The following is a 23,422-nucleotide window of genomic DNA, read 5'->3' on the forward strand; positions in this document are numbered from 1 at the left end:
GTGAGCTCTTCTAGTGAATAATCAAATCTGGGTGTCGTTGGGGTGCCTCTAACACAACTGCGTTATACGAAATTTTTATTATTTAGGTTGATGTCTTATACATGGTTACAGTCAGAAGGTTATTTCACAGAATGCTTTTCCTGGAATCTCTTTTTCTTGGTACTTGCCTTGAAAATTCCTACATTCCTATATATCCATTTGAAGAAAGGTATAAAATGAATAGATGAAATAATGATGTCAGAAAGTGTGAAACAAGCAACAATCCTATTTTACTCAGGGGAAAAAAAAAAAAAGAGAATCCTGACGATTGCCACTATGTTCTACCGTATAAAAGTTCCTCTCAAATATGAAAAATCAGTTAATTTTCTCCAACTAACTAGGACTTAGTTCATTTTTCTGGCAGCTAGGAATCAAAGAAGTAACAGGGACTGTTCTAGAAAAAACATAACTATCAGACAGAGTATGAAAACATACTACTGATTATGGTTTTTTTGTTTCTTTTCCTTGATTTCTTAGAAAATTAAAGATATAGTTCACCTATTAAAGGCAGTTATTGCCAAAATAATCAAAAAGTCAAAATTACTGCATCCAAATTGTCAGATGAATTATCCACTCCACCCTGAAAAGAGGAGATTTGAGAATTAAAGATCAATAGGACCCATTTGGGGGAAGGCAAAGTGAGTTATCTTATATACAACTGGTTCAAAACTTGGTATTCCACAGGAGTACTGATGCATAGGGGCACTTGTACCCCAATGTTTATAGCAGCACTCTCAACAATAGCCAAATGATGGAAAGAGCCTAAATGTCCATCAACTGATGAATGGATAAAGAAATTGTGGTTTATATGCACAATGGAGTACTACATGGCAATGAGAAAGAATGAAATATGGCCCTTTGTAGCAACATGGATGGAACTGGAGAGTGTGATGCTAAGTGAAATAAGCCATACAGAGAAAGACAGATACCATATGGTTTCACTCTTATGTGGATCCTGAGAAACTTAACAGAAACCCATGGGGGAGGGGAAGGAAAAAAAAAAAAAAAAAGAGGTTAGAGTGGGAGAGAGCCAAAGCATAAAAGACTCTTAAAAACTGACAACAAACTGAGGGTTGATGGGGGGTGGGAGGGAGGGGAGGGTAGGTGATGGGTATTGAGGAGGGCACCTTTTGGGATGAGCACTGGGTGTTGTATGGAAACCAATTTGACAATAAATTTCATATATTAAAAAAGTAAAATAAAATAAAATAAATAAAAACTGATAGACTCAAAAAATAAATAAATAAACCAATGGATGCTTTGTTTAAAAAAAACAAACACTTGGTATTCCAATTGGCCATATATTCTTGTTAAGTCACAGCTTACCAATTTCTGAAAAATATATTAAAGCAGTTCGCATTAAAACTGTACCCAATAAAAATTTCTACCTGACAATCCAGAAAATGCTTTCAATCTTGACAGACCATCATCACTGACACTATCACTATCACTGTGTGTACAGGTAGAAAGTCGTTTCGCATAAGAAACTCATAAAATATGACACAAACTTTAGATTAGATAGCCCATTGCCTTAGAAGGAAATATACATATATGTTAAACATGCATATGGTAGAAATGTATTCTAATAGTAGATTCCAAGACAATCTTCCTTAGAGCTTTCTTTAGGGATGAAATTCAGAAAGGGAGACTAAAAGGAGAGATATCAGAAGAAGGCAAATCTTCTGATATCAGAAGAGACAGCACTAACAAAATACAGTCAGGTATTCAAACATAACAAAAAAGACACAAGCAAAAATAATCCCGTATTGACTTTTTACTGACATCACTAGAATTCCCAAACTAATGAGAACTAGTAGATTCAGCGCATCACCTGACATTTTCTCCTTGTTATGATATTAGTTTTCTGCAATAACATATTGACACGAGGTCAGTTTCTCCAATCTGCTGCTCTGGAAACTATTTCTGATCAAAACTTAAAACTATTAAAAATACAGCTGTATCATGATTCCATTCCAGACAGGGCCTGACAGTGGCTTCCAGCTGTTGCCGCCATATTTTTGTTTCAGTATTCATCCAGAAGAGTTCATCAAGGACTTGAGGAAAACCTCAACTACTCCCACAAGAAACAGGTAAGAACAACAACACTTTTCCTCACACTTGACTCCTAGGTTTTGACAATTATGGAAAATTGCTGGGCAAGTATACTCACCAGGCTAGATCATTTTCCCTTGACCCTGCCTGGGTAGGTGTTGCATTTACAAAAAGTTAGATAGGACCTTAGTTGATATGTTATTTTTCCATATTTGGCCACAGAAAGTACCAATCACATAAATAAAAGACCTTACAACTCAAAAATTGTTCTTTTGAAAAGATTACCACCAGAGAACTTTTAAAAGTTAAATCCAACTTTCTTTGTAGCAATTTGATAAAAATATTCCTCCTTGAAATTTTAAAAAATTTTTTCAACGTCACTTCCTCTAATTCCTCGCCTTTTTCCCTAGCACTCCTCAGTCTTCTTTACCAACTGCCATTCTTCCATCCATCCTCTCTAAATTGGTATTCCCAGGGCTTGTTCACTGGCCTTCTCATTCTACATGTTCTCCATCATGGACAAGCTCAATCTTTATCCAAGCTATGACTGTGCCTAACAATTCTAAGCAGATTATTTCAAATGTGCACCTCCAATCCTGAAGGTCTATCTCCAACTGGAAACTCCTATTATTCAATTATCCAATTACTGAGAATATCCTACATGGATATTCCATCAAATTCAACATATACAGAAAATTACTGGTCTTCCTCATTCCTGCTGCTCTCCTCTGTTCATCTGATAAAGTCCTACTCATTCTTCATGTCCAATTTAAATGCTAGCGCACAACCTGGAAACCTCTGAATCTTCTGATAGTTCTCTCTCACCCCCTAACTTTTTATATTCAAGAATCACAAATTCGTATTAACTATACTCTTTCTGTCTCTGCTTTATCTTTCCCCTGCCACTGCCCTAGTCAAACATGAGTTCTTAACTGATGATTTTCACAGGGGAAAAAAAAAAAGCCACCAAATATTACTGTTATTTCTTAAATGAATAAAAAAAATTTTAAGCAAAACAAATGAGAAAGACACAAAGCCCAGAAAAAAAAATTTTTTAATGGAATAAATTGAACCCCCTGATGTTTTCAACATAGACAGCTGAAAGTTTCATAATGGACTAATACCAGGCTAAGAAAACAAGAGCTTCCTTTGCCTCCCAGTCTCTTTATGTGGTTTCCTATAATCTATCCTCCATATGAGGGTTCAGCAAACTACAGCCACAGGCCAAATCCAACCTGCCATCTGGTTCTGTAAATAATGTTTTATTGGAGCATAGTCCCATGTCTTCACTTACATATTGCTATGGCTGCTTTCACACTACAAGGGCAGAGCTGAGAGACCACATCACCTAAAATATTCACTGGCTCTTTAGGAAAAAGGCTTGGTGATCTGTATTTTATGCCATAACCAGAGTGTCCTAACTCAAATCTAATCTTATTAGTCTTCTGCTTCAAATTCTCCAAAACCCCTGCATCAAATACTGCTGGCTCCCTCCCTAAGATCCATTCCATATTCTTCATTCTTGCTAGAGAATCACAACTTTATTTGGATATTTATTGTCTCAATACACAAAGAAGGTGGCCTCACCCTGGCTTCAAAGAGAAAGGATTATTCTAAGCTAATCACAGTACCTGATTTACCAGGGACCAGTTTAGGAATGAGTGTGTGATGTAACCTAGTCTTTAAAATGTTAGAGGAAGTCTACTGCAAGCCTCTTCCTAGTTAAAAGAAACACATAAAGAAAAGCAGTCCTTCCCTCCCACTGGATGTTGCCATGTGAGAATATGATACCTGGAGCTGTTGCTAATTAGCCACCCCGGAAAGGAGAAATAAAAATACCACCAACTCCAAAACTGAACAAGAGACGACTGGGATCCTGATGACATCACTGAACCATCAAAACATTTCTGGTTCCTACTGTTTTAGTCACTGTTAGAAGTCACCTATTATTTGCCGCTAAAAGCATTCTACCGAAGAAACTTCCCAAGGCCTATCAAGTAAGATCTACTCCTTTCTATAGCACTGACAAACTTCCATAAGCTTGTCTTACCTAGTTATTCACCTCATTCCCAACCATTCCCATAGCACACTTTTTATACTAGCAACACCCAACTGCTCAGAAATCCTGCAAAGTTCACTCATACACCCTTAGACTTTGCACTGCTGTGTACTCCACCAAACAGGTAATCGTGATAGATGCTACTCCTGCGAAACAATGTCATTCTGCCTCTTTACCTGGCAAACTTACTACTCACTCTGCACGCTTACCTTAGATTCTACCCAGTTTTTTTAAAACTCTAATCCCTCACTGTGAACTTACAGTAACTGGAACAAATGCCAATAAAAAATAACAATGATAATTATAAGCTCTATGAGACTCTGTCACCTAGTAAGCACTAAATAGACTAAATAATGAAATTGACAGTGATAATAACAAACTCCTGGAGTGTAGAGACTGTTTTTTGAGTGTTTGTATTCTACAACAACGGAAAACACTTAGAAGCTAAAAGGCACTTAATAGTTATTTGTTAACTGGACAAATGAAAATGAATAAAAATGTTTTCTTTGAAAACTATTTTTAAAAAAACCACAGAAATTTTTCTGTTTAAGAAACCACAGGGACAGCTCTATTCTATTATGACCACCTTAATGATCAAAACACTGTCTGTTCTATCTTTGCCTTTCCTATAACTTCCAAAACTAACCTACAGAAGTTCTTTGGTAACAGTCTACCAAGTTAAAGCTTTCTTCATACTTTTCAGATCACACAATGCACTAGGTGCCACATCTGGGAGCAACAGTAGCATTTTTGGTATTGTGAAACATTTTTGTGATTTTATTACATTTCTTGAGCCCAAGTTACCCTATTTCAATACTTACTAAGATAATCTTTTGAATAATGGCAACAGACTATAATAATAAAATGACAGCGTCATGACAATTATCCAACAAACTGACAAAAACATTGTTCTAATGAAGTCAACATATCTCACTCTGGATTTGTTGTTGTTTTTAAATGTTTATTTTGAGAGAGACAGAGCGTGCATGTACAGGGGAGGGGCAGAGAGAGAAGGAAAGGGAAAATCCCACGCAGGCTCTGAACTGTCAGCAAAGAGCCCAACAGAGAAGTCTGACACAGGATTCCAACTCACCAACTGTGAGATGATGACCTGAGCTGAAATCAAGAGTTGGACACTTAACCGACGCAGCCACCCAAGCGCCCCTCTCATTGTTTTGATTTGCGGAATGAAGTTGATAATGGTGAGACCTTGATGACACAAAATGTGAAATAACCTATGCTTCTCAACAAGGCATTGCTTTTCTTCTGTACTATTGGCAGCTATCTGTAAAAAACAATTTCACTGGCATTGTTGCACACTAGCTAAGTTTTGCAGTTCTTATTATTTGCCATTTGTTTACAGTACCAGAAAAGTACTGTAGAATTCCCAGTTTTAAAGAATGGTTCATTTTTTAAAGAGACAAATCACTAGGTAATAATATTTACTAAATACAATCCATTTGTAAACATTATATAAAACATCCATTTTTATAGCAAGTGCCATTTGTTACAATATGTTTATGGAGGAGACATAAAAGATACTAACTTAAAAATCTTTTCTCTTTGGGCACCTGGATGGCTCAGTTCGTTAAGCATCTGGCCTTGCCTCAGGTCATGATCTCACAGCTCATGAGCTCAAGCCCCACATTGGGCTCTCTGCTATCAGTGGTGGAACCTGCTTTGGATCCTCTGTCTACCTCCCTCTGCCTCCCTCCTGCTCACTCTCTCTCTTTCTCTCTCAAAATTAAATAAATATTTTTTAAAAATATGTTTTTCTTATTTACACAAAGATATCATATGGTATTTTAGGGGTCATGACTAAAATAATGAATTTCTTTTCAGATAATACAGCCTCATATTTTCAATTACCTATAGTTAACTTCTTAAATAATTCTGAACATTAGACTATAAAGAAAGAAATTAAGAAAGAAAACAATACACATGCAATTTACACACTGGTGTTTTTTTCTTCATTGTTCTTTCATTATCAAAACTTCCTAATTCTGACTTTACCTATGTTAGGACCAAGAGCAATTCACTATGTAAAGTCTTACCTGGATTGCTATTTTGCAAAGAATTTTTAAGCATGATTTCTTCTTTATGTCTGCAAATTATTTCGTAATTGCTATGTATAAAAAAGGGTGATAAATAATATTACTATTGTAATACTGATATGAAAAACATTTACCAAATATATCAAATTCTTAGAGTATTTCAAATAATATCAGAGCAACTACCAAAACTTGGAATTAACCCATGTACTTCAAATTTGTACGTTCTATACACTTTTCATTAAGTATGTACGTGAAGAAAAAACAGTAAGATGAACGAGTCATGAATTCAGGGCATTATAGCTTAGTAAATTACAATTAGATTGCCAGGGGCACCTGGGTGGTTAAGCATCCAACTTCAGCTCAGGTTATGATCTCACGGTTTATGGCTTTGAGCCCTGCATTGGGATCTGTGCTGATAGCTCAGAGTCTGGAGCCTGCTTCGGATTCTGTATCTCCTTCTCTCTCTGCAACCACCCCCAGCTCACACTCTGTCCCTCTCTATCAAAAGTAAATAAACCTTAAAAAAATAATAATAATAATAATAATAATTAGAATTAGCTTGCCATTATGGAAAGTGTTTTGACTCAGAAGTCCTAGCTCTATAACCAATAGCCCAATAGCTATTTGTTCTTGGATAAGCCACTTCTCTTTGGCTCAAAATCTTCCTCTATAAAACAAGTATCTTACTGCCTTATTTTACAAGGTTGATAAAAGGATTTAATAAGATATTACACCCAAAACATGCCCTCTCAGGCAAGGTGATTGATGCTCATTACTCTGGGAAGGGCAATATGAGACCTTCCATGACCTCAGAAAAGATGCTCCACAGTATTTAAAGCAGGGGTACAGGGACACCTGCTGCACAGGATTTAAAGTGGGGGTACAGGGGGTGCAGGGACTCAGTCAGTTGAGCATCCAGCTCTTGATCTCAACTTGGGTCTTGATCTCAGGGTCATGAGTTTGAGCCCCAATTCAAAAAAAAAAAAGGCAAGGGTACAGATCTTTAAAAAAAAAAAAAAAAAAGGCAGGGGTACAGATCTACTAACAAAGGAGAAAGGGAAGCCCGATCTCTTCCTGCAGCATTATTTGAACATCTCTGACAGCTTAGAATGGTCCCAACTAACATCTTCTGGCAAAAAAAAGAGAAACAAGATCCTCAGAGGGTAACTCATAATGCAAGTCTAGGCTAAGATATGGGTTCCACATAAGGTTTTTGAGTGTGTAGGGAAAGGGGTGTATGATTAAAGCCAGGAGGCCCAGCTGCCAGAACAGGGTGCTGGTGCTTTGGGATAGCTGCTGAGCATATGTGCTGCGTGTGCAGTGAACAAAAGAAACTTTGTAACTTTGAAATCTAAGTGTGGATCACCATGAAGACTGAAAACTCTGGATCAGCAAGGGAATCCTGGGAGCAAAGGTCAATCACGACCAGACTGCAGCACCAGTTTCAACAGCAATGCCGCAGCAACAGAATCAAAGGAAACGGTAGAATGATCAGGATGTTCTTTTTTCCCCTCCCTACGACTTGTGAAAGAGGACTGTCTCTTTGGTCTTAGGGTGCTCCTTTGGTTCTTGGAAAATTCAAGGGAGAGAGTACAGGAGATAGCTCTCAAAGGAAAGTACAGGGTTTTCCACACAACTGAACATTTCAAGACCCAAGTTACTAGTTAGAAAACACAGAGATGTAACATTATTTGTACCCCATGCATAGGGGTTATACTTGAAACGAAAGGGGTAAGGTTAGGATCCTTAAGGATAAAGGTCTCAAAAGTCCTGAGGTAAAGAATCCTGCACACATTTCTACTTCCAACTAGTCTAGTCCTTTGCTTGATTTCTGGCTAATGTTGTGGACTAACCAACTGCCATTCCAAAACTGCCTGACCAAACTACGAAATCCCATTTGTTATGTACGAAGTTAACAGTTAAATTCTCTTAAACCTCAGTTTAGTAATAACTAGTATTTTAATGCAAACACAGATTAAAACCCTTAATATAAGCATATTCAGCTGCAGTCCATGCATATACATCTTGAGGAAAGGGATCAATACCTTGCTGAAGAAGAAGCCTGACTACATTTGTTGATTCATAATTTACAGCAAGCATGAGGGCTGTTCTAAAATAACAGAGATAACTTCACTCTTAGGAATTTAGAGTTATTTAAACAACTAATTTCAATATACTTTATCAGGTTAATATCTTGCCTGTCTGTTCAGAATCAACCATTTACACGTTCAAGTGTTCATCTTTGTAAATTATCTCCAAGACTAAAATGAAGGGACAAAAGGGAGCTTCTTGTCCCACTTGGGTAATGTATTATAGAGTTGCTAATTTAAAGTCCTTTGATAAACAAGAAACTATGTGGAGGTCACTTATCTGAATAGGCAAAGATTTTAAAAAAGAATTCCCCATGTCTTCCTTAATCTGATACAGTGCACTTCAAAGCCATCTAGAGGTCAAGTAAGTATAAAAACTATCTGCGGGCTTAAAATGATAATATTTTAATGTGAATGCTAATAAAATAGGCATAATTATAGTTAACGATGCTGATAAGCATATGGTAGGCACTAAATTAAATGCTATGTATATAAAATATAATTTACGCACAACCACCCTTGAAGGATGTATTATTATCTTCCTTTTCATATCAGGAAACATATTTAGTGATGATACGTAACGCTCCCAAGGTCACAACACCTAGCAAGTAGGAAAGCTATGAATAAACCTAGTCTTGTGTGAATCTAAGGCACATCTCTTTCTTCTTTATCACCCACCTGTAACTTATCCTCATTAAAGGAAAAGTCTATTCAGTTAAAGCTACCTTTCATCTTTCTATGCATACCAATTAAAAGTAAAATAAAAAAATACATACTGGACATGAAAAAGGATAAAAACTGATGAGCCTATAGTATCCAGTAATAGTAATTAATCATCACTTAGAGACCATCTAACGACAACAGTATTCCTCAAAAAAAAAAAAAAAAAAAGGCAATTTAAAGCAAAGAGTGATCCAAAAGATAAAACAACTCCTATTTATGTTTAACATGCATCTTTTTTTTTTTTTTTTTTTTAACATTTATTTGCTTTTGAGAGACAGAGCACAAGCAGGGGAGAGGCAGAGAGAGACAGGGATACACAGAATCCAAAGCAGCTCCAGGTTCTGAGCTGTCAGCAGAGCCCAACATGGGGCTCAAACCCACGAACCATGAGATCATGACCTCAGCCAAAGTCACAGACTTCACCAACTGAGCCACCCAGGCACCACAATATACATCTCTGAAGGAAAAATATATATGAAGTAGAAGTTCTTTTTTTTTTAGTTTATTTATTACTTATTTTGAGAAAGAGAGAGAGTGCACTCGAGAGTGTGGGCGAGGGGCAGAGAGAGAAAGAGAGAGATGGAGAATCCTAAGCAGGCTCTACACTGTCAGCACAGAGCCTGATGTGGGGTTCGAACCCACGAACCATAAGATGATCACCTGAGCCAAAGTCAGATGCATAACCAATTGAGCCACCCAGGCACCTCTATGAAGTAGAAGTTTATAAAATACCATAAAAAGATTAAGAAGTCCAATATTGTGTCATAAAGTAAACTAACAGCTGAGAGTACACCCTTTATAAAATTAATATGAAATCCCTTTAGTTAACACAAAATCATGTGGAAAAAAAAAAAAAAAAAACATTGCAGGGGCAACTGGGTTAAGCATCAGACTCTTGATCTCAGCTTGGGTCTTAATCTCAGAGTCATGAGTTCAGGCCCAGTGTTGGACTCCATGCCGAGCATGGAACCTATTTAAAAATAAACACTGCAAATGACATTAGTCAACATTATCAAGGAATATGAATTCTGCTATACTCTATTCTTCATGTTGCCCAGTCAGAATAATTGCTTTCTGCCTAACTGGTGATGTGTTGACATTTTTCACTATATAATTATAAATTAATCTTTTTCTTCTTAAGTTAATCTTCCTGACTTGAATAATTATTACCACTCTAGAACAATACTAAGGTTTAAAAGAAAACTACTGCACCTTTTTAATTTATCAACTGCATGTATATTTGCTGCCTTTTCTATTAAAAATTCCACTATTTGCTGTTTGTTTTCATTTACAGCAACTAGAAGTGGTGTGAAGTTATCCTGTAAAAGAGCAAAAACAATTTATAATTTACAAAATTACATATTTCCATACCGAATTTTAAAACTTACAAAAGATCCTCTAAACTTAAACATATAATACAAAAAGTAAATACAAAATGGCCTCTTCCTTCCCACCCCTGTGCTTTCACCTGCTGCTGCTTCTCTTTAAAATAGCCCTCCTCCACTGGGGCACCTGGGTGGCTCAGTTGGTTAAGTGACCAACTGCGGCTCAGGTCATGATCTCATGGTTTGTGAGTTCGATCCCTGCATTGTGCTCTATACTGACAGTGCACAGCCTGGAGCCTGTTGCAGATTCTGTCTCCCTCTCTTTCTCTCTGCCCTCCCTCCCTTGCTCGCACTCTGTCTCTCCCTCTCTCTCAAAAAGAAACAAACATTAAAAAAAATGTTTTTAATAAAATAGCCCTCCTCCACCTTCTTCAACAGATTATATGCAGTCATGCCCCCAAACTCACTTCAAACCCTGACTGGTTCGAAGATTTTTGTTTGTATCACAGTACTTATCATGGCATACTGTAGTTATTGTTAGGCAAAATATAAATCAGAAATAAAAATATAATAGCTTATCAATAAAAATTCGAATACTGGTTTTTACAGATCATTTTTAGCAATGAAAGCTACTATATTATTTGCATTTTTAGGGATCAATGCTGAGGAGAAAGATAATATTGTCTGCAATAGGCATAATCTATTCAACTATTACCATGATTAATCGAATATGCTTTGCAAATATTCCAATAGGAATATGATTATTTACAGTACACATAAGGAAAAAGTGTTTTTTTGAAACCAACTTATGGGGCACCTGGGGGGCTCAGTCAGTTAAGAGTCCAACTTTTGTTCAGGTCATGATCTCATGATTTGTGAGTTCAAGCCCTGCACTGAGCTCTATGCTAACAGCTCAGCCTGGAGGATTCTGTCTGCCTTTCTCTCTGCCCCTCCCCCACTCATGCACGCGCTCTCTCTCCTTCATAAATAAATAAATAGAATACAAAAACAACTTCGAAAGTCTAACTTGGAAAATTCAATCCTATTCCTAAGACATTAACATAAAATACAAAATATATATTATAAATTAATATTGATTGTCTTAAAATCCTTGAAATCTTTATCAAAATATACCATAAAAAAGGGGCACCTAGGTAGCTCAGTCAGTTAAGAATCTGACTCTTGAGGGGCGCCTGGGTGGCGCAGTCGGTTAAGCGTCCGACTTCAGCCAGGTCACGATCTCGCGGCCCGTGAGTTCGAGCCCCGCGTCAGGCTCTGGGCTGATGGCTCAGAGCCTGGAGCCTGTTTCCGATTCTGTGTCTCCCTCTCTCTCTCTGCCCCTCCCCCGTTCATGCTCTGTCTCTCTCTGTCCCAAAAATAAATAAACGTTGAAAAAAGAAAATTTTTTAAAAATAAAAAAAAAAAGAATCTGACTCTTGATTTTGGCTCAGGTCATGGTCTCACAATTCATGAGTTCAAACCCAGTGCCTCCTAGGGATTCTCTCTCTCTTTCTCTTAATAAACTTTTAAAAAATTACCAAGGTTTCTTTGTGTCCAAAAAGAGATCTGATTAGCACAGTCTTCAAAATACATATATATATGTATATATGTGTGTATATATATATATATTTATATCATAAAACAGTAATTGCAAATGCAATGCTTATGGAGGCAAAGTAGGTGACTCGAGTAAGTGAAGAACCTGAGTAGGGACAGTAGCAAACTGGAGAGACACACACCTCATATAAAAAGGGCAGTCGCTGCAAAGCATACCAAACAGTAGTATGGGCTCAAAGTACCAGGTATGATCCTATAAGAAAAGTCTGAAATCCAGATTTCTGCACGAGTGTCATAATTTTAAATGTTGATTCAATCTATGGAGGAAACTGAATACATCCAGGGGCCAAATTTAGTCAATAGCCCACTTGTATTTTGGTTGTGCATAAAGCAAATATTTGTACATAAAACTTTCCTAAAGTATCAGTATGACATTTTACCAAAAACTTAGGCCCCAACATGTAATAAAAATTGCTATTAAGACTCGTAAGAGGGGCACCTGGGTGGCTCAGTCAGTTGAGCATCTGACGCTTGACTTCAGCTCAGGTCATGATCCCAGGGTTGTGAGACTGAGCTCCACATTGGCTTTGGCACTTAGCATGGACCCTGCTTAACATTCTCTCTCTCCCCCTCTGCCCCTCTCCCCCATTCACACTCTCTCTAAAATAATTACAACAAAAAGGCTCGTAACACCCATCTTAAGAATTTTTCCAATGCTTATTAAAACTGCAATCTATTTGTGTTTAATTCTCCCAGATTGTTAATAAAATAGACGAATTAGTTCACAAGAATGCTGAAACTAAATTATTAAAACAATTCCCAACTGTACTGTCACTAACTACATTTCAATGTTTAAAACTATCATTTTGATTATGCCAGGGCAATATGAATTTAACAGACATCATAAGATAGTCTGTCACATAGCTTCAACGAATAAAGAAGATTCAAGATTTTCTCCTACTGCAATCAGGAAAACTCTGCTTGTAATAACCATTTGGTAACATAATGAATAGGTAACAAAAGATATAAAATCCTTAAAGGGTCAGACTCTACTTATTAAAAGACTACCCATAACACTATGGGTGCCAGTGAATAACTGTTGGTTAGATGAAAAATTATTCCTTAAGTCAACAGCTATAGCCAATAATATTCACTTTAACTTCTCAGAGGTAGAGAAAGATGAAAGGCTAATGCTTTTGGAGAGAGTTGAAGGAAGTAGCATGTATCAAACTGCAGGTCTTCCAGAGATTTCTTAGGTTTTGACATCTGTCAATTTATATACTATACTTCTCCATTCAGTAGTTCTTTGGGGTTTTTTTAATTAAATTATTTATTTTGAGGAAGAGAGAGAGCATGAGCAACTGGGGGAGGGGCAGGGAAAGAGAGAATCTCACGCATCTCTGCACCATCAGTGCAGGGCCCAATGCAGGGCTCAAACCCATGAACCATGAGATCACAACCTGAGTGGAAGTCGGACACTTAACCAACTGAACCACCCAGGTACCCCTCCATTCAGTAGTTAGCTTTTTTTTTTTTCTTTTTTAAATGTCCACTTATTTTTGAGAGAGAAAGAGACAGAGCACGAGCAGGGGAGGGGCAGAAAGAGAGGGAGACACAGAATCTGAAGCAGGCTCCAGGCTCTGTCTAAGCTGTCAGCCCAGAGTCCAACACGGGGCTCAAACTTGTGAACCACGATATGATGACATGAGCCAAGTCAGGCGCTTAACCAACTGAGCCACCCACACGCCCCAATAGTTCTTAACCAACAGTTGTAGCACAATCTCAAAAAAAAAATTTTTCTAAATATCCATGTCTATGTATACATATTACTAGATTTACTCAAAAAGTTCAAGAGGAGAGTTTAGCCTTGTAACAAAATTTTTAACTTCCCCAGGGGACTGGGATTCACCACAATTCTAGCTGAGAGCTGGTGCAGCAGACAATTACATCAGTCTCATCTATGTGGCCAACTCCCTCTATCATTTGAAGATTTAGCCAAAAGAGTGACTTATCAAAACTGCATTTAATTTCCCTGAGCAGAGGTAGAACAGGGACTAAATGTAAAGTCAAAACGCAACTTGATTTCATTACTTATAAACTTCTTACTTCCCATCAAGATATTCTAGATTTCACAGCAGAGTTTAGACTATTATCTAAGTGGCTGTTTCTGCCAGAATAGAATTATATGACAGTTAATTATTTGTTCTTTCCTCTCCTTGCCCACTTAATCAACCACTGCCAATCTGATTTCCTCTGAGCCCTCCTACACTTGGTCTCTAGGCAGGTTTATAACTCACTCTTATCCTAAGTAACAATTATTACCCCCCAAAATTGAAGACTCCTTGCCTAAACATATAAACTGGAGGAAAAAAAAACAAAAACAATAAAACAAACAGCCTCTTCTTGTTATTTTCTCTCACTTGCCAAATTTCCAAATTGGCCCACATATTTCTGACTGCTCCCTCCTTTTCCCTTTTTCCTCTTAAGCCTTGGCCAATAAAAGATAAATCCCATTTTTATAAGTCACTTTTTTATCAAATAGGAACTTGTCAGCAGCAATATTTTTTATTGTAAAATGCATGTTTGAGTTTTAACACAAAGCCTAAGGCAAATTTTGCTTTCTATGTTATTTTTCAGTAATTAAAAAAAACAAAATTGGATGGGAAAAATATTTGAAAACAAAGTTTTACCTTAAATACGTTTGCTTTCATAAATATTTGCCATAAATACATAAAACAAAACTGTATTCTCTAATGCTTCTTTAGAAGTATGCTTATTTAAAGTGAAATCTTAGGGTGCCTAGGTGGCTCAGTTGGTAGAGTATCCAACTTCAGCTCAGATCTTAACCTCATAGGTCATGAGTTCGAGCCCTGCATTGGGCTCTGTGCAGACAGCTGGGAGCCTGGAGCCTGCTTCAGATTCTGTGTCTCCCTCTCTCTCTCTCTGCCCCTCCCCCCCTCATGCTCTGTCTCTGTCTGTCTGTCTCTTTCTCAAAAATAAATAAAAAATAAGAAAGAAAGAAAGAAAGAAAGAAAGAAAGAAAGAAAGAAAGAAAGAAAGAAAGAAAGAAAGGGAAATCTTAGATAATTAAGTTATTATTTCCAAATATTTTCATTCAGGGAATACTTGAACTTCCAAATACATAAAACTGACCCTACCCGTGTCAACCAAGGGTGTTCCTTTAGAGGCTTCAGCAGTGAAAGGCAATGCGTGTCGAAGAAAAGGCAGGTGGGCCAGCAAGCGTGGCCATCACACACTCCCCATGTACAGCTACGACCCTGCTGAGGAGCTACACAAGGTTGAGCAGGAGCTATTCTCTGAAGTGGGAGACCCCAACATGGTACATGGCTGGCAGAGTGGCTACCAACAAAAGTAGATGCCTTTGCTGGATGTCAAGACATGACCTGACCCCAATGCCCTCATCTTCAGAGCACCGGGGCCTGAAGTGCCCAGCACCTACAACCTGCTGCTTTCTCCTCCCGCTTGCACACATCCAAGCTCTCCCTGCTGGGTCTGGGTCTCCATTCCTCCTCCCACCTATCCCCAGCAGCACCCCTTGCCTAAGTCCCTGCATAGCACCCAGCCTCCATCATCACCTCACTCCCCTCTAGACCTTTAGTCCTTTATGGGCTCTGAGACTACCATCCACTTGTAGGCACTAATGGAAAGATTTTCTTTCTGGGGTGGAAGGGTGGCTGGGAGATACAACTTTGCCCTTTCTGTGGGCACTACCTTTTTCTTGCCCTCCCTGACTTGGCATTGGAGTTATTTCCATGATGACAGGGCCTGATGTATAGAATTCAGTGTGTGTGTGTGTGTGTGTGTGTGTGTGTGTATGAAATAAAACATTTTGTGGCTAAACTATTCATGTATATATATAAAATTTCAAATATTGTATAAATTAGATCTTTACCTTATTTATTGCTTCAGTATTCGCATTGTATAGCAGCAGCTTCTCTATTATGGATATATTATCACCAAAGGCAGCATAGTGGAGAGCAGTGTTGCCACTCAAATCCCTAATATTTGGATCGGCACCATTTTCCAACAGTATGTTTACACATTTCTCTTCCTGGCACTGTACGGCCTGTCAGTGATATGCCAAGAAACAGAGTGTAAATTCTGGGAATTTAAAGTAAGCATGCCACAGGTTTCACCAATTAGTTTTGTTTCAATGCAATAACTTCACTTTCATTCTAAGTAATGACATCAAATCCATCTCAGGCAGACATAGCTGCTACTACATACCTTCATGAGAGCTGTCCTGTTTTCATTATCACAGAGGTTAAGATGGCATTTCCTCTCTATTAGGAGGGTCACCACTTCTGGATGGCCATTGGCACAGGCCAAATGAAGAGCAGTCCTAAAAAAGTGAGAGGACTTTTTAGGAAATGATAGTGCACTCTCTCAAAACATGCAATTAATTCAGGAAATTGTAAACATTAAGTAGCATGTTATTCCTATGCCTCCAAAACAAAGATTCAGTTTTCCTCTGGAGAAAGTACAATATTTAGTAGTGATTACTCATTACACTAATAAAAGAGCAGCCTGTTTGAAGAGAGAGAGCATGACCTCGGGATTCAGCTCCACTTGGGTTTGCATCCTAGTTTAACTCTGTCACGCACTAGTTATTGCTTAGACTTATCCTCAATGTCCTCAACAAAAGGGGATAAAAATTGTAGTTGTCTCGGGTCACCTGGCTAGCTCAGTCTGAAGAGCATGTAACTCTTGATCTCAGGGTCATGAGTTTGAAGCCCCACAGTAGGTGTAGAGATTACTAAAAAAATGATAGTTATAAAATAAAATGAAATGAAATAAAATAAAGAGTAGTTATCTCACAAGACCTCGTTGTGATGCTTAAATGAGGATCTATGCAAGTATTTAGAACACTTCCTAGTACAAATAACATCTCAATAATTGTTGGATAATATGATTATAATTTTTACTATTACTACTGCTTTACATAGACAATACTTCAATTAGGTACCTTAATACAATTATACCTACTTTGCAGACATGTTTTAAGGATTAGCAAGAATACTGTTTCAATAATTATAAGATGCTCATTTTGTCACATTTAGTATCTCTGACATTGGAATGCAATTTATGACTCAAAATGTCTTACAACTACAACTGAAAAGACTTTAAAAAATTTTTTTATTGGGGGCACCTGGGTGGCTCAGTCGGTTAAGCATCCGACTTCAGCTCAGGTCATGATCTCGCAGTCCGTGAGTTTGAGCCCCACGTTGGGCTCTGTGCTGACAGTTCAGAGACTGGAGCCTGTTTCAAATTCTTTGTCTCCCTCTCTCTCTCTGACCCTATCCCATTCATGCTCTGTCTCTCTCTGTCTCAAAAATAAATAAGCATTAAAAAAAATTTTTTTTTATTGGTACATAAAATAGTGGGACATCGTAGAATCTTGCTGCCTTCCATTATGTGAAATGATGGTATATACAATAGGTCTATTGCAGTTCTAGCCATATGATTGGCATTTAAATAAATGTTAGTTCTTAAAAGCATTATAGGAAAAGAGGACTAAATTAACAAAAGAAAAACATTTTTAAGTACTTCTTACTTTTCTTCTCAAGAAAGTTTAAGCCAAAGGAAACTCAGGATTCCAATGACCAGGAACAAGGAACAGCTCATTTTATTAAATATTGAGGTCTATAGATTTATGAAAATCAAGTATTTCCAATGATCAATATTAGTGTTTAATACTATCATACATTTCAAAAGGGCAGGTAAAGGTTATCTTTTACAATTTCCTATCTTCAGAAACATTGAAAGGAAGGAGGAAAACTTCAATTGAGATCCTAATACGTGAATTTAAAATTTCTCATCTTAGGGATGCTTTGCCGGCTCAGTCAGTAGAGCATACGACCTTGATCTCAGAGTTGTAAATTTGAGCCCCATGATGGGTATAGAGATTACTTTACTTAAAAATAAAAACTGGTGCAGAGCCTGCTTTAGATGCTCTGTCCCTCCTCTCCCTTTCCCCCTCCCCCTGCTCATGCTCTCACCCTCAACAATAAATAACACTTAAAAAATAAAGTAAACAAGATAAATCTGGGGCACCTGGGTGGCTCAGTCTGTTACGTATGCAACTCTTGATTTGGGCTCAAGTCACGATCTCATATTCACTGGATCAAGCCCCGTGCTGAGACTCTTTGAAAAGTCTATTTGAAAAGTTCCTGCTTTCAGCACGGGGCCTGCTTGGGATTCTCTCTCTGCCCCTCCATCCCCCCACCTCCCACCCCACCCCTCTCAAAACATCAATAAACTTAAAAAAATAAAATCTTTAGAAAATAAATAAATAAAATGTCTCATCTTGCTCATACTGTGCAAAATGAAGTCTTTGAGAATGAAAGGATCTTGAGAATATGTCTGCTATATAATATACATGCAGGTTCTAGTTGATAAATAAATGGATGGAAAGTGGATAAATACAGTTGGGAGAGTTCAATATTTTTAAAGAAAAGGTATATAAAGTAAAACAATACTTCTGAAACAGCAATAATCATTTATATTTGCTATTTATCTTGTTCATAAGCACAAAACTAATATATTTTGTTTTTATGATTAATATCAATCATTTACCTATTATATGTAATAAAGCTACATATAACAGAAAATATATGTATATGTTTAATGTATGCATAATAAAATCTACAAATGCAAATAAAAATATTCCCTTTACTTCTGAAGAGGCCAAAAGTTGTCAGAATATACCAATCCTCAAAAAAATTTTAATTACCTTGGTTTTCTTAATTTACATCCAAAAATATTTTTTAACACAAAGTGAGAAATTATTTTCATGTATATAAGATTCATATTCTTGCTTTTCTCCAGGATTTCTTCAACGATAACAAACCTTTTTCATTGATAATAAACTTTTAATAGGACTTTTATACACCTTTTCCTGTAGAAAGCACAGATTTTCTTTAAAGGAAAAGAAAAATGCATGTAAATTCAAAGGCTCTGAAATAACAAATTTAATCATATTTTGTGCATTTCTGGGCTTAATATAAAACCAAAGTCTGCTTGTGTGTACATATGATCAAACTGATTTTTGTTCTCACTTAATGATCAACTAAAGCACAGCTCTGCATCTCTGTGTATATCTATTACCTATGCCACCTTCAATGATCACATATCCATCTTATGGATACAATGCCATACTTATAAAAGCCATTATGAGTTCTTAATACATTGCTATTTTATTTTTTTTTTTAATTTTTTTTTCAATATTTATTTATTTTTGGGACAGAGAGAGACAGAGCATGAACGGGGGAGGGGCAGAGAGAGGGAGACACAGAATCGGAAACAGGCTCCAGGCTCTGAGCCATCAGCCCAGAGCCCGACGCGGGGCTCGAACTCACGGACCGCGAGATCGTGACCTGGCTGAAGTCGGACGCTCAACCGACTGCGCCACCCAGGCGCCCCAATACATTGCTATTTTAAATAGTGCTGAGAAAAGCAAAATGTATGTCATTTATCTCTAGTAATTTCCTAAAGATATTTTAGTAGAAATAAAATTGATGGGTAAAAGGAATACATATTTTTTGTGGTACTTACACCAAATTGTATATTGGAAAGTCGAAAACAACTTAAACTTTAAGCGGCAGTATAAGCACCATCACTCTATTTTCACAAAGGTTGTAGATGGAAAACTGTACTTCATTCCCTTTTTAACTTAAATTTCTTTTTTTACCAGGGACGCTATATTTTCCTATGTCCACTGGTCTCGTGTAGATATGCAAAGAAGTACTTTATGCAATTTCAAATTACAGATTTTTTTTTTGTTTTGATTTCAAAGACTTCCCTGTAAAACGAAGATATATTTTTTTGTCTGATACAAATATGTTGTAAATATTTGCAAGTGCATGGTCTTTTATTTTAATAATATTATTTTCTGATCGAGGCTTTTAGTTTTTTATGTTGCTAAATCAATCTCCAGAATTCTTCATTTAAAAAAAAAAATTTTTTTTATATTTATTTATTTTGGGGAGACAGAGAGACAGTGTGCAAGCAAGGGAGGGGCAGAGAGAGAGAGGGAGACACAGAATCTGAGCTGTCAGCACAGAGCCTGAAGCGGGGCTCGAACCCACGAAGCACGGGATCATGACCTGGGCCAAAGTTGGACTGTTTAACCAGCCACCCAGGGGCCCCCAATTTCTTTTTTTCTTTTCCTGAGAGAGAGAGAGAGAGAGAGAGGCAAGACAGAATCCCAAGCATGCTCCACATTGACAGCAGGGAGCCCCTCGCAGGGCTTGAACCCAAGAACCCCTGAGATTATGACCTGAGTCGAAATCAAGAGTCATAGGTTTAACTGACTGAGCCACCCAGGCACCCCCAAAAGTCTTGCTTTTCAAGTCATTAGGATGGGTAAATAGGCATTTGTGGGGGCTTTTTCTGTTACTTTTCTTATTTTGCATATTAAAATGTTTTAATTTATATCCCACCTGGAACTTATTTTAGGGAGATAAAATTCTAACAAGTTTTCTCCAAATCAGCTGTTTCTCCACTATTTACGAATAATTCACCTTTTCCTACTAATATGAAATGTCACCAGCATCAAATTTTAAAGTCTTACATATATTTGAACGTTTGTCATTTTCTACTCTGGACTACTCCTTTATCTGTCTTTTCAGCTGTTCGTAAACGAATAATTTGTGGAAATTTCAGGTACATTTTGATATCTGGAAGGGCAAATCTACCTCCTATTATAAAAAAATAAGTTCTTATTTTAATTCCAGTTCGTTAACATAAAGTGTTATATCAGTTTCAGATGTACAAGACAGTGAGTCCAAAAATTTCCTTAATGACATCACAAGAAGAGCATGTGTAGCTCAAAATTCTTAAAACCATGATGCTTTCATTTGCTTTACCTAAAACTGACAAATACAGGAAGAGACTTTGAGAAAAAGGAGTCCTATTCAGAGCCATCTTCCACTTCAAAATGTCTTTCCAAGGTCCCTCAGTAAATAGCACACGTACATAAGTGTACACAGACATAAACTGGATACTGGATTTTATCCCAAGAATACTGGATTTTTAGCCCAGAAGTTGATTACAGGAATTATTTCTCCCATTATGCACTTTTCTATAACATTATGGCATATGACATATGACATAATGGAAAATGAGTCCATTAAAAACAACATGTTGTCAACACTTAATTTCGTGTGTATTACTATTGAAATTTGGGTAAATCACGTCAAACTTGAGAGTAAATTACGGGAATTACGGGAATTACGACTACGTGCCAAGGCAGCTGAAGATTTTGTTTTTGCCGCTCACACTGTCCGCCTGGGCGCTAGACCACGTTGGGTTTCCACCACCGAGGGGCAGCGGGACCTCAGGAGGGAAGAAAACCCAGCTCCCCCAGGGCTCCGATGCACAGGTAGAGCTAGACCAGGTGTGCGCTTCTCCCAGGTCGTTCCCGCCTCCTCCCTGCCAGCCTCCAAGTCCCTATTACCTGTTCATCTTGTCTCTATCATCCACGCCATTTTTCCCCAAGAACAGAATCTGCTGCACTTTCGCTACGTTGCCCACGCAGGCAGCCTTGTGGATCTTTCCGAGATCTCTGTCTCGGACGTGGTAACCCATCAGGAAGTTGTCAATCCTATTATTCTTCTGCCCAACAGAAGCGGAGCCCAAGGGCGACACGCCCTTCTTACTCCCGAACCCAAATATCCTCTTCATTGCTAAGCCTACGGGCTCCACAGAGACTTCACCTCACCATCAGCTTTTCACTACTTCCTGAGCCCAACACTAGCGCTACAGATAGGCCAAACACTCCTGGCCACAACACCCCAGCAGTGACGCTCCGCGGCTGTGTAGCTCTCACCTCACGGTAACCTTCAGGAAGCAATGCTGCTTAAAACAAGTGCGCTTGCGCACTTCGGAAATATGGAATCACTGCGCGTGCGCACAGAGGGCTAGCGGTCAAGGGTACCCAAAGCGCATGTGCGAGGCCCCAACCTCTCAAATCTCAGTGATTGCTTGAGAGCAGGGCTGGGTGCCTTCAGGTGGGAGTTAGCTGAGCGTTTCTGGGCATTTGCAAAAGTTAGGATCGCGGTGTGGAAAAGCAGCCCGTGTATACGACTGAGGCTAGAGTGACGCTGAACTTCGGGATGTTGACTGAAGACGTCGTCCCCCAGAAAACTTCCCTTCAAAAAGCTCTCTAAATCTCTTTATCCCTCAGTTTATTCTTCCGTATCCCTCTGGGCCCTAGCCGGTCTCCATAGAATTTAGCAGATGCAGCACCAGCAAACGTTTTCTTGGTCAGAGACTCTGGCAGCTAGTGACCTTAAATGCAAGTTGATGAGGCGGGGGGAAACAACGTATTCTCCAGATGAAATGAAACCGCATTTCTGCACGCCTCTGAATCCTCCCCTTGGGCCCAACCTTACGTTTACATTTTCTTTTATTTGTTGGTGTTAGTTCCCAATTAAATCTTTAATGAATCCAAGATTTATTTGGGAGCATGGTGTAACATTTAGGAATTTTTTTTTTAATGTTTATTTGCTTGTCCTAAATAAGACATCTTTTCTCACGTAGTTTAAAATGCCACCTGGGGCGCCTGGGTGGCGCAGTCGGTTAAGCGTCCGACTTCAGCCAGGTCACGATCTCGCGGTCCATGAGTTCGAGCCCCGCGTCAGGCTCTGGGCTGATGGCTCAGAGCCTGGAGCCTGTTTCCGATTCTGTGTCTCCCTCTCTCTCTGCCCCTTCCCCGTTCATGCTGTCTCTCTCTGTCCCAAAAATAAATAAACGTTGAAAAAAATTTAAAAAAAAATAAATAAATAAAAATAAAATGCCACTTGATCGTAGATTAAATTTTCAGGTATTGTTTTTTTTTTTTTTTTCCTGTTCCTGGGTTTTACGTTGTGTTCCATTGACTAGTCTGCTTATTGCATCAGTACACTACTATTTTAACTTCTGACAACAGCTAATACGAAACCAGCTACCCTAAACTCACCAGATTCCTATTACATTTGTTAATGATTTAAAGAATTAACCAAAGTAGGAGCCCCTGGCTGGCTCAGTAGAGCATGCAACTCTTGATCTTGGAGTTGTGAGTCCAAGCCCCACATTGGTCATAGACCTTGCTTAAAAAAAAAAAAAAAAGTATTAACCAAAATAAAAATTAACAGAAACCACTGTTTTGTTACAGAAACCACTGTGGTTTTGTGCATTTGCACAAAACACATGAGCAAAACTTGAAAATGTGGTGTCCATATTTTATAGCAAGACAAATGCATAGATATTAATTTAGGTACTTCTTCAGAGGAAGTTGAATGTCATTTTGTGTTTGTTGGTGGACTGATTTGACAAAAAGTTGGTTGTAATTAGCAACTCAGAAAGCAGGTGTCTGCATCTTCAGCAGAATTTGCCTCTGGAATGACTTACAGAGTTCTGGAGAGTTCTAGAGTCCCTGCCGAGAAGGTGGATAACAAGAGTGTATCTTCATTGGTGAAAGACCAGTGAAAGAGAAGTCATGAAAGTCTTTTCCTTTTGTGT

The 23,422-nt window shown here is 38.1% G+C and overlaps 1 protein-coding gene across 16 annotated transcripts in view; it reads right to left on the reverse strand.

Moving 5' to 3' along the window:
- Positions 1 to 21,788, reverse strand: part of ANKRD26 (ankyrin repeat domain containing 26) — a 108,742-nt gene extending 86,954 nt beyond the window's left edge. For 12 of the 16 annotated variants that reach the window (XM_040451124.1, XM_040451131.1, XM_040451127.1 and 9 more), the window contains exons 1-5: positions 21,378 to 21,788; positions 16,148 to 16,262; positions 15,813 to 15,986; positions 10,230 to 10,336; positions 6,205 to 6,275 (exon numbers count right to left, since the gene is read on the reverse strand). In XM_040451124.1, coding sequence (XP_040307058.1) covers positions 6,205 to 6,275; positions 10,230 to 10,336; positions 15,813 to 15,986; positions 16,148 to 16,262; positions 21,378 to 21,604 — 694 coding nt within the window. In that variant the 5' untranslated portion in view covers positions 21,605 to 21,788. Of the gene's footprint in view, positions 1 to 6,204; positions 6,276 to 10,229; positions 10,337 to 15,812; positions 15,987 to 16,147; positions 16,263 to 21,377 lie in introns of those variants that run through there. The other 4 variants (XM_040451134.1, XM_040451133.1, XM_040451123.1 and 1 more) reach the window with 3 other exon arrangements.
- Between the last annotated feature and the right edge of the window lie 1,634 nt (positions 21,789 to 23,422).

This window comes from Herpailurus yagouaroundi, unplaced genomic scaffold (assembly GCF_014898765.1).
Source record: "Herpailurus yagouaroundi ecotype Mexico unplaced genomic scaffold, PumYag 203, whole genome shotgun sequence".
NCBI classification, from domain to species: domain Eukaryota; kingdom Metazoa; phylum Chordata; class Mammalia; order Carnivora; family Felidae; genus Herpailurus; species Herpailurus yagouaroundi.